The following is a 14,621-nucleotide window of genomic DNA, read 5'->3' on the forward strand; positions in this document are numbered from 1 at the left end:
TTTAATTTAGCTGTGTTCGTCAATGAACAAAAGAGAAAAGGTACTTATATTGTTTTTATATGTATTCAGAAATGTTTTGCCCTTCATTTCTATGGATTGTTTTACAAGATGATGTATAAAACTTACATCACTAGGCCACCTGCTATTTTGCTTTTGGAATGCTGTGAAAAATCTTTCAAAGCATTCCAATATTCTGATACAAAGGGTACAAAGTTTCAACCCTAAACTGACATGGAAATACATGGTCAAAAAAATTAAAAGGAATGCTTTTGAATCAGAGTATAGCATCACCTCAATTAATCTCCTGGGATATTGAACTGGTCAGTTAAGTAGCAAAGGGGGTTTGGTAATCTGTTTCGGTGTTTATGAAATTAACAACAGGTGCACTAGATGGGCAACAATGAGACAACCTCCAAAACAGGAATGGTTTTACAGGTAGAGGCCACTGACATTTTTTTCCCTACTCATCTTTTCTGACTGTTTTTATTTCGTTTTGCATTTGGCTAGGGTCAGTATCACTACTGGTAGCATGAGGCGATACCTGGACCCTATAGAAAAGTGGTCATCAACTCCGGTCCTCAGGGCCCACTAACAGGCCAGATTTTAAGTATTACCTTGGGGAGATGCAGACTAGAGAACTGCAATCACTGAGCAGCAAATTATATCACCTGGGATGTATTTCAGTTATCTTGCAAATCTGGCCTGTTAGTGGGCCCTGTAGGCCAGGGTTGAGGACCACTGCTATAGAGGTTGCACAGGCAGTCCAACTCCTCCAGGATGGCACATCAATACGTGCCATTGCCTGAAGGTTTGCTGTGTCTCCCAGCACAGTCTCAAGAGCAGGGAGAAGATTCCAGGAGACATGAAGTTACTCTAGGAGAGCTGGACAGAGCTGTAGAAGGTCCTTAACCCATCAGCAGGACCGGTATCTTCTCCTTTTTGCAAGGAGGAACAGGATGAGCCCTGCCAGAGCCCTACAAATTGTCCTCCAGCAGGCCACTGGTGTAAATGTCTCTGACCAAACAATCAGAAACAGACTTCATGAGGGTGGCCTGAGGGCCCGATGTCCTCTAGTGGGCCCTGTGCTCACTGCCCGGCACCGTGGAGCTCAACTGGCATTTGCCATTAAACACCAGAATTGGCAGGTCCATCACTGGCACCCTGTGCTTTTCACAGATGATAACAGATTCCCCCTGATCACATGTAACAGACGTGAAAGGGTCTGGAGAAGCAGTGAAGAATGTTATGCTGCCTGTAACATCATTCAGCATGACTGGTTTGGTGGTGGGTCAGTGATGGTCTGGGGAGGCATATCCATGGAGGGACGCACAGACCTCTACAGGCTAGACAATGGAACCCTGACTGCCATTAGGTATCGGGATGAAATTCTTGAGCCCATTGTCAGACCCTATGCTGGTGCTGGGTTCCTCTTGGTGCACGACAATGCCCCGCCTAATGTGGTGAGAGTATGCAGCCAGCTTTTTTTTGGTAGAAAATTACTTAAACCCCCAAAAATAAAAACTTTGATGATATTCTATTTTCTAATGGGAAACCCCAGAATCAGCTCAGCAAATGGTGATTCCTCCTGGGGGCTGTAGACAGCATAGTATCAGTAGAAGAAAGAAGGGGCAGTGTGTCAATTCCCCAATAACACAAGATCCTCCGGTTAGGTCTAAAGACGCAAAACTAGTACAAAACTTTTGAGCACCACCTGCACATATGCCTAAAAGTGTAAATATGAAATTGTGATATCCTATATATCATATTTATTTAAATAAAAAAATATTGGTTTCTTCTAAATAATATACATTTTTTTTTTTTGGAAAAACAACCCTCACTCAAATTATTTTTTTCCTACACATGTAAATAACCTATATTAATTTTTTTTTTTACTGTCTGTATATCACTTCTGTTCCAGACACAACAGGACGTTAAAGGAAATTTCAGAAAGTGAGGGGGAATTCCATTCTTAGACAGCTGTCTCTATGGAAAGATTTCACCTGGATTCCCCTCGCCAACTTTCCAGCAATGGTTCCTAAGGACAAAAAAAAGAGATAAACCTTTCCTAAAGGTACACAGGCAGCAAAAAAATTAGACAGACAGACTGTTTAACCCTTCTTCACACTATATAAAACTTAAAGACCACAGATATTCTTGAGGGTGGATTTACTAAAGGGAAATAGGCTTTGCAAGGGAATTTTCCCTTAGCTTAAAGAGGTAAAGCTCTGCTGACTTTCATCATCAAATCATTTACAAGCAAACATTCAGGTTTTTTTTTATTATCCTTACATGTGATTGGGTATTCTATGCAATGTGAATTTTCACCACATTCACTAATAAGTACAGCTAGCGTAGTAACTATGATTTGCCCTTTTTGACATTTTACAATGTAAAAATTGGTCCTGGGGGGAAAAAATAAAAAACATGTCAGCCAATCAGAACATTACAGTGTTGCACAGTGCTGTCAATCTAACACTGGAAACCTGCTGACAGGAGAGAACAGAGTGATAGCCTCATGAGTGAGAATTCTGTATTTTCCAATAAGGAAGCTGAGCAAGCTTTACTGGTTATCTGCAGTGGACTAAGGAGGGGACATGTCCTGGTAATGTTGTTTGGCAGGAGCCCCTGGATCACAAGACTGGCTGAACCAAAATTACACATATGTTGGCAGTCATGACAGATCACCAGAATAAATTACCCATTTACCTGGAGATCACCTTGAACTAATCTATAAAATAGGATTGTTGTATTCCCTGTAAAATCATTTTATTGAAGATCATTGTTAAGCACTTTTACCTGTGGGTTATACTGCCCCAACTGGCAAAATAAAATGGTAGGCCAGTCCAAATTGACCCATCCTACTACCAGTGTGTCTCAGTTTTGTAGCAAAACAGTACTAACAGCATGACCACAAACAAAAGATGTGGGACCTGTAACCTCCTAATGAACTCAAGACTTGGGACGAGAAACAAAAACAGGGTTTTTTGTACTTAAACTGGCACAGGAAGTCCTAAACCTTCAGGAAAACAAAAAGCAGCCCAACTCAGGAGTGGGCAACTGCCTGGAGGACTTTCCCCCAAAGTTGGCATCAGGCGAGGCCAAAAAAAATAAAAAATCAGCTTGATGCCAAAAACTCCAAGAAGCACTCAGATCTAGTATGGCACACCTTGACAGGAAAGTGTGGAACCCAATTCTTGGATGATGGTCTGCCTAAGCCACCTAGAAATGGTGGAGCTAGAAGCCTGTGTACCCTTTTAGGGTCCAACCAGGATAACAAATAGGGAACCAGTCTTTTTGAAAAAGGTGAGAGATAGACCTTCACAGCCCAAACCACATCAAGACGGAGAGAAATTTGTACTGAAAATGGGCAGGGGTACAGAAGAACAATGACTTGGTTGAAATTAAAGTCAGAAACTACCTACTGTATTTTCTGGCGTATAAGACTACTTTTGAACCTCAAAAAAATCCCCCAAAAATGGGGGGTCGTCTTATACGCCGAGTATAATATCTCCAAGGTAACCTAAATATAAGTATTACCGGTAGATGTAATCTCTCAAGACACTGGCGGTGTGGGAATCCTGTACCGGTATACCATATGGACCATAACTTCGGCTACATACAGTGTACCGCGCTGAGCCAATCAGGGAGAGCGATGTATTCTATTATTGAATGCAAAGCCTGCTCGGATTGGCGGAGTAACATCAGCCCGCCTCTCTGAATCCGAGCAGGCTTTGCATTCAATAATAGAATACATCTCTCACTGTGATTGGCTCATGTCTCATGGCTATACTGTATGTAGCCGAAGCTAAGGTACATACGGTATACAGGGTACAGGATTCACACACAGCCAGCGTCTTGAGATTACATCTACTGGTAATACTTATATTTAGGGTACCTTGGAGATATTATGAGAGATTACATGTATTACAGTACTTGGGGTACCTTGGAGAGCTATGAGAAATCTGATGTTTTTCAATGGTGTTGCTTTGCTTCGGAAGGGGGGTAGTCTTATACAGCGAGTATAGCCCAAAACCTATGTTTTAACTTAGGGGGTCGTCTTATACGCCCAGTCGTCTTATACGCCGGAAAATACGGTAGGTAAAAATAAATTCCTGGGCCTTAACACCACCCTATACAACATCAGAAGGATTCCTTGCAGGATAAAGCCACCAGTTCAGACACTTGCCTGATACAGGCTACAAAACCTTGTGGGTAAGAGTAAAGTCTCTAATGGGTTTTAAGGGCAGAGGGACCCGGTTTTGGATCCTGGGGAGTTGCAGAGGAAAAGATGGGAGAAGCTACATAGAAGACCCATTTTTAAAGGTTTTAATCAAAAAGTAAGAGGACAATGGTCTCTGAAACAGAAGAGAAATGGCAGAAACCTTACCCTTGGTAATGCTGGGAGCAAAATGCTGACCCAGCCCAGTTACAAGGAGAAAATTTGTCTCACAGAATAAGCCTCAAGACTTACACCAAGTAAAGTATGCATTCAGAACCTGGCCTTCAATAGCCATGCAACACAACATTCTTTCATTGTGAAACAAGTCGACTTGATTTCTGGACTGGCCAATTCAACTGATGACAAAGACCAGGCCAGCTGCTGCCGTGGCTTGATGGCTTCAAAAGTCTGGTTCTGGAGTCCCCTTTTACTCCCATCCTTTGGAAGGTTCTCACAACAGACACCACCCTATGGGACTGTAAGGAAGGAGGGGAGGGAGCCTGGCACACAGTCAATGCAGAGGATTTGTTGATTGGAGGAGTCCTTACTTTGGGGGGGGGGGGGGGGGGGGGTCTCGATGATGAAGTTGAGGGAATGGAGAAAAAGAAGGGACAGTCCTTGACAGAGAGGAACCATTAGTAATATCCTTAAGGGAAACATCTATGGAGGATTCAAGTAGGCATTTTCCCCTCAAAGGACATACAGATTAAACTGGGCCAAAACAACTAATCGATTATGAAAATAGTTGTCAACTATTTTCATAATCAATTAGTTGGTCAGCCGATTAGTTGGCCTACATACAGAATGCATTATGGGTTTACATATCAGGAAATACAGTGCAGCACACATACAGTTCAGTACACCGTCCATACACGTCAGGAGACACAGAGCAGCACACGTACAGCTCAGTACACCATCTATACATGTTAGTAAGTGCCTGAGAACTTGTGAATGTGTGAGGAGCAATGCCTCATGGGACATGTAGTTCTGAGCAGGAAGTGAAAGGTTCTAAAGGCAAAAGTTTTTTTTACCTTGCTGTAGGGACACTCTATACCAAGGATATGCAAACTGTGGCCCTCCAGATGTTGCAGAACTACAAGTCCCATGAGTCATAGCAAGATTCTGACAGCCACAAGCATGAAACCCAGAGGCAGAGGCATGATGGGACTTGTAGTTTTGCAACAGCTGGAGGGCCACAGTTTGCATATCCCTGCTCTATACTATACTTTTCAGCTTGCTAATGGGGCACTCTAAAGGCAGGAGGAGCCAGAAGCGTCGGTGGGGGACCCCAGAAGAGAAGAATCGGGGCTGCTCTGTGCAAAACCATTACACAGAGCAGGTAAGTATAACATGTTTGTTGTTTTAAAAAAATATATCACTTTACTATAAATATAATTGTAATGCCTTATTCTACCCTCCAGGCTATTAGCCTCCACCTTTTAAAAGTTTAGCAGTATTGTGCATTAGGTTTCAAATGATCATATCCATGAAAAAAAAAAAAGTCTCAGCTTTTAGTGCTGGTTCACATATGCGATGAGGAAACCCTGCGAATCCACTGTGATTTCCCGCATCGCATTCAAATCACAAGCAGTTCACACTGCCATATGAGAATCGCTGGGGGTGTCAATACAAAGTTAACGACACCCCCAGATCAGTTCGCAGATCGCAGTGCGAACTGACAGTTCGGACATGAATCGGATTGCATAGGTGTGAACCACCATGCGATCAGATTCTGCTGCGGACCCAAAAAAGGGTCCTGTGCGTGTTCTGTCTGAATCAGATGTGAATACAGCCATATAATCTGTATGGCTGAATTTGCATCGCACAGGCATCGCACAGACATCGCATGTGATTTTCAGAGCAGTGCGCTCCGAATCACATGTCTGTCATCGCTATAGTGTGAACCGGGACTTAGTACTACTTTAATATAAAAGATTTATATATCCTACTTCTGGGTGTGTTTATTATTATATTAATGATCTAAGTAATATATATTATTACTTTCATGGTTTCACAGTATAAATGAACACCTTATCTGCTCTTTTTGTACTATAAACGGCTATGTTTATTTTTTTTTTTTAACCTCATTATTATAGGCGATACAAAAAAAAAGCATGCTGCTGCCACTAAACTATAAAAATATATTACAAATGTACCTGCGCTTAGGAAAATAAAAATTTTAAGATTTTTTTTATCCGGTGTATGCTCCATCCAAATCCAGTGAAATTATGAGCTGCTGCTGATAAAAAGGAAGCAAATTCCTTGCTAGATACAGTGGGTACGGAAAGTATTCAGACCCCCTTAAATTTTTCACTCTTTGTTATATTGCAGCCATTTGCTAAAATCATTTAAGTTCATTCTTCTTCCTCATGAATGTACACATAGCACCCCATACTGACAGAAAAACACAGAATTGTTGACATTGTTGCAGATTTATTAAAAAAGAAAAACTGAAATATCACATGGTCCTAAGTATTCAGACCCTTTGCTCAGTATTTAGTAGAAGCCCCCTTTTGATCTAATACAGCCAGGAGTATTTTTGGGAAAGATGCAACAAGTCTTTCACACCTGGATTTGGGGATCCTCTGCCATTCCTCCTTGCAGATCCTCTCCAGTTCTGTCAGGTTGGATGGTAAACGTTGGCGGACAGCCATTTTTAGGTCTCTCCAGAGATGCTCAATTGGGTTTAAGTCAGGGCTCTGGCTGGGCCATTGAAGAACAGTCACGGAGTTGTTGTGAAGCCACTCCTTCGTTATTTTAGCTGTGTGCTTAGGGTCATTGTCTTGTTGAAAGGTAAACCTTTGGCCCAGAGCACTCTGGAGAAGGTTTTTCTCCCGGATATCCCTGTACTTGGCCGCATTCATCTTTCCCTCGATTGCAACCAGTCGTCCTGTCCCTGCAGCTGAAAAACACCCCCACAGCATGATGCTGCCACCACCATGCTTCACTGTTGGGACTGTATTGGACAGGTGATGAGCAGTGCCTGGTTTTCTCCACACATACCGCTTAGAATTAAGGCCAAAAAGTTCTATTTTGGTCTCATCAGACCAGAGAATCTTATTTCTCACCATCTTGGAGTCCTTCAGGTGTTTTTTTAGCAAACTCCATGCTGGCTTTCATGTGTCTTACACTGAGGAGAGGCTTCCGTCGGGCCACTCTGCCATAAAGTCCCGACTGGTGGAGGGCTGCAGTGATGGTTGACTTTCTACAACTTTCTCCCATCTCCTGACTGCATCTCTGGAGCTCAGCCACAGTGATCTTTGGGCTCTTCTTTACCTCTCTCACCAAGGCTCTTCTCCCCCGATAGCTCAGTTTGGCCAGACGGCCAGCTCTAGGAAGGGTTCTGGTCGTCCCAAACGTCTTCCATTTGAGGATTTTGGAGGCCACTGTGCTCTTAGGAACCTTAAGTGCAGCAGAAATCTTTTTGTAACCTTCGCCAGATCTGTGCCTTGCCACAATTCTGTCTCTGAGCTCTTCAGGCAGTTCCTTTGACCTCATGATTCTCATTTGCTCTGACATGCATTGTGATCTGGAAGGTCTTATATAGACAGGTGTGTGGCTTTCCTAATCAAGTCCAATCAGTATAATCAAACACAGCTGGACTCAAATGAAGGTGTAGAACCATCTCAAGGATGATCAGAAGAAATGGAAAGCACCTGAGTTAAATATATGAGTGTCACAGCAAAGGGTCTGAATACTTAGGACCATGTGATATTTCAGTTTTTCTTTTTTAATAAATCTGCAACAATGTCAACAATTCTGTGTTTTTCTGTCAGTATGGGGTGCTATGTGTACATTCATGAGGAAGAAGAATGAACTTAAATGATTTTAGCAAATGGCTGCAATATAACAAAGAGTGAAAAATTTAAGGGGGTCTGAATACTTTCCATACCCACTGTAGAATAAATGTGTATATCAGCGCTGCTCCCTATGTGAAATATAAAGTGCACAATATTTAAAAAACTATTTTTAGTTTTTAGTAAAAGGCCTAAATTTATATATAGGCGCCCACCAATATTAAAAGACAGAATAGTTAAAAGTGTCCTGGACCCTCTCAAGAAAATGGTCACTTTTCTAGATCAAATAGGATTATTTAAATGTGGAAGTCGTATTACTTGCAAGACGTGCAAAAATAATAGTAGAAAAATTACGCACTTTAAATCAAATACTACCGCATGCAGCTATGAAATTTCCCAATTCATTACATGCAATACTACACAGGTCACATATTTATTGGAATGTGAGTGCGGACTTAAGAATAAGACTAAGAGAACACATAAGTAATATTAAAAAAGGCTTCCAGAAACACAGTTTGTCCAACCATTTTAGAACACATCATAACAGGGACCCTAGTAAGCTTTTATTCTGTGGAATTGATAAAATTGATAAACATTGGAGAGGTATTAACATGAAAAGAGCAATATCACAGAATGAAACAAAATGGATTCACCAGTTAAAATGTATGGCACCTGCAGGCTTGAATATTGAATTGGATATTAATTGTTTTATTCGTGATTTTTAATTTTTATTTATTGATTTTAATGAATATATATATATATATATATGTCCATATGCAGGTGCCCTGCATTTATGAATGCTTGAGCTATTGATAATTTTTAAAATAAAAATATGTAGTCTAGATATTTATTTAAAACATAGCGGGCATAGATGTGGCTATCATGTTTAGTTCTAGATTAATTATCATTAGTATATATAAAGATACATTTGGTTTAGGGAATATACAGATATATATATATATATATATATATATATATATATGTTTTTATAATATACACAGTTGATAACCGCCACAATTTTAATGATATTTGTATTTTTGGATATACAGTATATAAATTTTATTTTTTATGTATTTTATGTATTGTGTTCCGTATTTATGCATAATTTATGTCATATATATATATAGCTGCGCCCATGGAGTATAATGCAGTTAATAGGTATTGTCCGTATGCAGTTGAGTGTAATTTATGATAATTATTATGTTTACATATATGGCATTGTATTATATGAGAGGATGGCTGTGAAATCTGCAGATGTATTGGAGTACTATCATGGCGCCTCTATAGTTTCCGGAAGGTTGGGAGGACCAATATGGTATCCGGTTCACTTTCAGCGGACGCACAATGATACTCTTCCAACATTAACATAATGGGTGGAGTAGGTGTGGCTATCCATATATAAAGCAGACTTATGTATGACGCAGCAGCTTCAGAAGACGCCCAGTAGGAGGGGCGAAACGCGTTAAGCTGACAACTGTATGTTTGACGTAATTTCTGTTTCCGGTTGTTGGAACGCAAGCAGAGTTCAGCGTCCACCACGAGCAGGAAGAGCAGACTTACACGGTTTTATTTTGTAAGTGTATACTATATTTTATTCAATAAATAATTTATGAAAATACTACACTATGGAGCATTCTCTTTTCTGGCACCACCTGTATGGGAGCTAATGATATAAAGAGGTCTCGGAGTCCAGAAAGAACAGACCCTTATAGGAAGAATCTATGTGAATTTACCACACTGTTGAATACCATATTGGGCCCATACCTTCTTATTGTCTGGTGAGTGGGGACAAAAGAGGGGAGCTCGGAGTGGAGCACTTTGCACCATCTGAGCACATTTATGATTTACTTCACTGCAAGCTATTATTAAATCTAAGGACTTTGCAGGACTTTTGCTTTATATGGCACAGTATTTAACCAGTATATATAACATTTGAAATGATTTATCACTTGGCACTGTGTGTATATTTATTTAGCATTTGTTTTCACGGCATATTTATTCAACCAGTACATGCTATTGGTAACTGGATTATCACTTGGAACTTTAGATTTATTTAGCATTTGGTTGCGCTTTATATTTATTCAATATCTGGTTGCACTTTATATTTATTGATTATTGTATATGTATGGTTATTTTGCACATTGGAAATAATAAGATTGTTGATACTTGAAGGACGTCACACACGAACAAGTTCAACACACCATTAATATTTTAGATAGGTTTTTTAAATATTGTGGTTTTTTAAATATTGTGCACTTTATATTTTACATAGGGAGCAGCGCTGATATACACATTTATTCTATCTGCTGCTACTAAACGTCTTAGGCCTGGTTCACACCTACGCGTTTTTTTGTGCTTTTCTATTCTGCTCCTTCAAATCTTCCCATCACTGTGGTCGAAAACGAACGTCGATTTGATCCCACTAACAATTAAAAAATCAAAGGAATGTTCTTATAATGAAAATGTTTTTGAAGGAAGACATTGATTTTGTATGGGTATGGGGGGGGGGGGGGGGTGTGATGCGCTTCGGGGTGTTCTGAATATTATATAAAGTGCTTATGTGTAATATACCACCTACTGATCAATTATTATAAAACCCTATTACATATGTTTCATTCCAAAATTCGTAATTCCATCCTTAGTTCATATAAATATAAAGTGCTTGTGTGAATATCCCATTCAGATATTATTATTACCAAAAGTGAATAAGTGCTTCTTCTATAGAGAAAAATATAACAAAGTGCTCTGTGCATCCAGTGCCAATATAAATATCTTTTCAACAGTGAAAAAAAAAAAAATATGTAATATATATATATATATATATATATATATATATATATATATATATATATATATATATATTTATTACATATGTGCAAAAAAACAAATAAATGTAGCAATGAGTGTCCAATCCAAATGGTGCGCCAAAACAGTTCCAGATATTATCTGGTTGTACCAGATAGCTTTATATACAGATAAATAAATAAATAATGGAGATTGGATTGTGCAATTTCTTTTCCTCCACCTTTAATCTCCTTGGTGTGAACCTTGTTCAGTGATTCCACTTGTAGGTGTACTATATTCTCACCTCAAAAAAGATAATAATAAGCCTGTATTATTTAGCCGAGGTTGGTGGTTTAGCAGGCGGGGGTAGCTTTTATCAAGCCACCTGCCTGTGCAAAGGGAGTTAGTCATACCTAATATATTACAGTTCTGTCTGAAAATCGGCAAAAAACAGTCTTTCGTTTTTTTTCTTTAAATAAAAACGTGATCTCTGAGTTTGATGATATTTACCAGATACAACCTCTAATAGTATATACAGTATATCTCTTCTGTCTGTTATTCTCAGAGTGGATTAGAGATTTTGCTCCCTAACCATACAACTGGTTATTTATATATATATCACTGCATATAGATATTTAAGAATAAATTGCCTTTTTTTTTAAAAAAAAAGCTTTATGTATTAACTAAAATATACACCATACCTTTTTTTAAGGTTATTATCCGATTAATCGAAACAATAATTGGCCAACTAATCTATTCTGAAAAGAATTGTTAATTGCAGCCCTAGATTAAACACTTCTCACAAGCCAGTTCCGAAGTCCAGCACTTTAGTCAAAGTGCCCTACGCATACAGGAGACTCCTGGAATAAACAAGGTGTAATGCCCCGTACACACGTACCGATCGTCGGCCGACCGATCGGCCCTCTTTTGTCTGAGGGCTGTCTTGTCTGTTGAAAACTGCAAAAGACTGCACACGAATTTTGTCGGCCAACAACAGCCGACTGCAGAAGTGATATCATGTGATGGTTAACTTTCCTTGTCTTTTTTCTTTTCTGAGCATGCGCAGTCTTGCAAATCTGCTGTCTGTCGGCCGAATTCTGTACTGACTGGCGAACAATCGGCCGTTCTGGTGTCGGCATACAAAAATTTTAATGCTTGCCCGACAGATTCTGTTCGGCCGAAAGTGCGCTGTCGGCTGTCGGAAGCATCATACTAACAAGCCGAAAATCGGCTGATCGTTCAGCGGCCGAATCTTTTCGGCCGACAATCTGCACGTGTGTACGGGCCTTAAGGCTTACAGTAAGTGATCACAGCTGAAATTCAAAGCCAAAGCAATCTACTCCACACATTTCATAATTAGAGGGTTAATGGCAGTGGTGGGTAGATCCCTTTTAAATGATTTTCACCTATAGTCAGACATTGTCCGACAAAGCAAAATCACAGCTAGAATCAGGTGCAATTCGTAACCCACCAGCAAGAACAGGAAAGGACCTCCAACCACTCATTTATCAATAGGGCCCTTAACATGCACACTGCACCAGAATAGTGCTGACCTTGTTAAGAAGGGATATGGCTTCTCCTCCACACAAAAAGACAGGTTAGTCTTTACAACTGCATGGCTGAGGAAAAGGAGTCAAACCTTCTAGGAAAAAACTGAGGCATGCTGGTAGTGGAAGGGCCTTTCTGGGGACTAGTTTTTTTGTTTGCCAGTGTCCAAACCTCCTGTTGCAGCAGCATAACCCAAAGTTTAAAGACTTCCTGTGTCCCTCAATGGATAAACTACTTTAAAGTGTTACTAAACCCACAACAGTAAAAATCAGTCTGTATATGCAGTAAAGCATAAAGTATACTCACTGTGGAACCTAAGGGGTTAATCCTCCACATTGTGTAAAAAGGCTGTTTGATCCTGTCTTCTCTGATTCTCCTCCTCTCTCAGTCCCCAGTCCATCTCCTGATAGCACAGAGCCTTTGGACTCACTCTGCACATGCTCAGTTTGGTGTGAATTGCTGTTTGTTTTTTTTTTTTCTTGGGAGGGGGCATGTGATAAGCTCAAGGCCAATCAGCACTGTCCAAACAGGGGGTCAGGGGTCCACGTAGGGCAGTCATAGAATGAAAACTCCCCTAAAAGCTTTAATCCGATACTGATGGAAGTAACAGGACTGCTATATAGTGCTGATGGGAAAAGGTATTTAGCAGTTTATATTTACTAAAATAATTGCATTTCCATGTTCTGTTTACTGTGGGAGACAGATATGATGAATGCATGGTCCCGGGTTTAGTAACACTTTAAAAGAGTTTTGAAGTTACAAAATACAAAAACACACAGAAATACACCAGCAGCTTGTTATTTATTAGTAATATTACATATTATTTTGGATGTCAGCCTCATGTACCTCATCTCTTTTACATTCATATGCCCCTTACATCATTTACAAGGGGCAAGAGTTGTACCGTATCACAGAGATTGCTGTGTATATATATATATATATATATATATATATATTCTTCTTGTCTCCACCGATCCCTATACTGTAAACTGTTTTTAGATACAATAGTGAGACATTACATATTTTTTTTGTACCTAGACAAAAATACCTCTCTGGTAACAAGAAACAAGAAAATTCATTGTGCTTTTGAGCAGAGCACCGTACACACTGTTGGAATGAAGAACTGCACTCCATGTTTTGAGTGGATGGTGGCGTGCAGCACTCTGATAGGAAAAGCATTCTAAACATTAAGGCAAAAATAGATTTACTGATTTAAACCCTACAGGGCCATCGACAAGTATATGCAGCCTCCCTCTGTACCTATGCAGTACCTATTGAAAAGGTAAACCTTTAAAATGAACCGGGAGGAGGAGGGTGCCTAGCAGGCAAGAACTGAAACCCAGAAGCCCTTGCTGCTCTTGTACTAAAGAGTTACTGCAGGGGTCATCCACAGCAGCTCTGCTGAAGACAGCGAATGGATGTGTGGGGGCGCTCATCTGGGTTACACAAGCCCCTCCCCATTTCAGGGCAGACCTTGGTCCATTACACAGCTGATTAATGAGAGGTCTTTCCCCAGGTTAGTGGGTGTGCATGTCCTCCATGTAGATCTCCAGATCAGCCATAGTGGTAGACAAAATCATAACTGCTGGGTTCTTTGGGGATGGGAGGAGCCACCTCAGGGATTGGAATGTTTTCCAGGTCCAGCAGACGCAGCTTCATCTCCATGCTGAGCAGAGTGTCCATGTCACTGCGGGTTAGCTCGCTGCTCATTTCCCTCCCCAACAAAGCATTCACACCATCAATCCAGATGCAGTACTACAGCAAAGAAAAGACAGAAATATTCAGTTATTGTGACTCTGGGAAACGTACTGTTCACATTCTTAGGTTCCTTTCACACGGGCGCACCGCCCGGCGGAGTCTGTTCTGCTCAGCGGGGGATCGATCCGACGATCCCCGCTGAGCAGGCAGATGACAGGTCCGTCCCGCTCTGTGTGCAGTGACGGAGCTGTCAGATCCCCGCTGTCCTCTATGGGGAGATCGGATGAGAACGGATCGCCTGTCCGTTCTTATCCGATCCGATCCTCCAGACAGATGAAAAATAGGGTTTCCATGCGTCCTGATTTCAGGGACAGGGTCGGATCGGATAGCAGTGGGTGTCAGCGGAGATATCTCCGCTGACACCCGCTGCCCCATAGGGATGCATGGAGCATCCGATCAGGTCCGCCTGAAAAACTGATAGGCGGATCGGATCGCCCGTGTGAAAGAAGCCTTATAGTTGCACAAAATCTCCTGTATAGTAGGTCACATAAAAGACACTGAATGCACTGTATGCA

General features: G+C 40.7%; 1 protein-coding gene across 2 annotated transcripts in view; it reads right to left on the reverse strand.

The window, feature by feature from the left end:
• Positions 1-13,301: 13,301 nt before the first annotated feature.
• Positions 13,302-14,621, reverse strand: part of ELMO2 (engulfment and cell motility 2) — a 186,090-nt gene continuing 184,770 nt past the window's right edge. For both annotated transcript variants that reach the window (XM_082271363.1, XM_082271364.1), the window contains one exon: positions 13,302-14,103. In XM_082271363.1, coding sequence (XP_082127489.1) covers positions 13,903-14,103 — 201 coding nt within the window. In that variant the 3' untranslated portion in view covers positions 13,302-13,902. The remainder of the gene's footprint in view (positions 14,104-14,621) is intronic.

Source organism: Pelophylax lessonae, assembly GCF_965119305.1.
Source record: "Pelophylax lessonae genome assembly, chromosome: 11".
NCBI classification, from domain to species: Eukaryota; Metazoa; Chordata; class Amphibia; order Anura; family Ranidae; genus Pelophylax; species Pelophylax lessonae.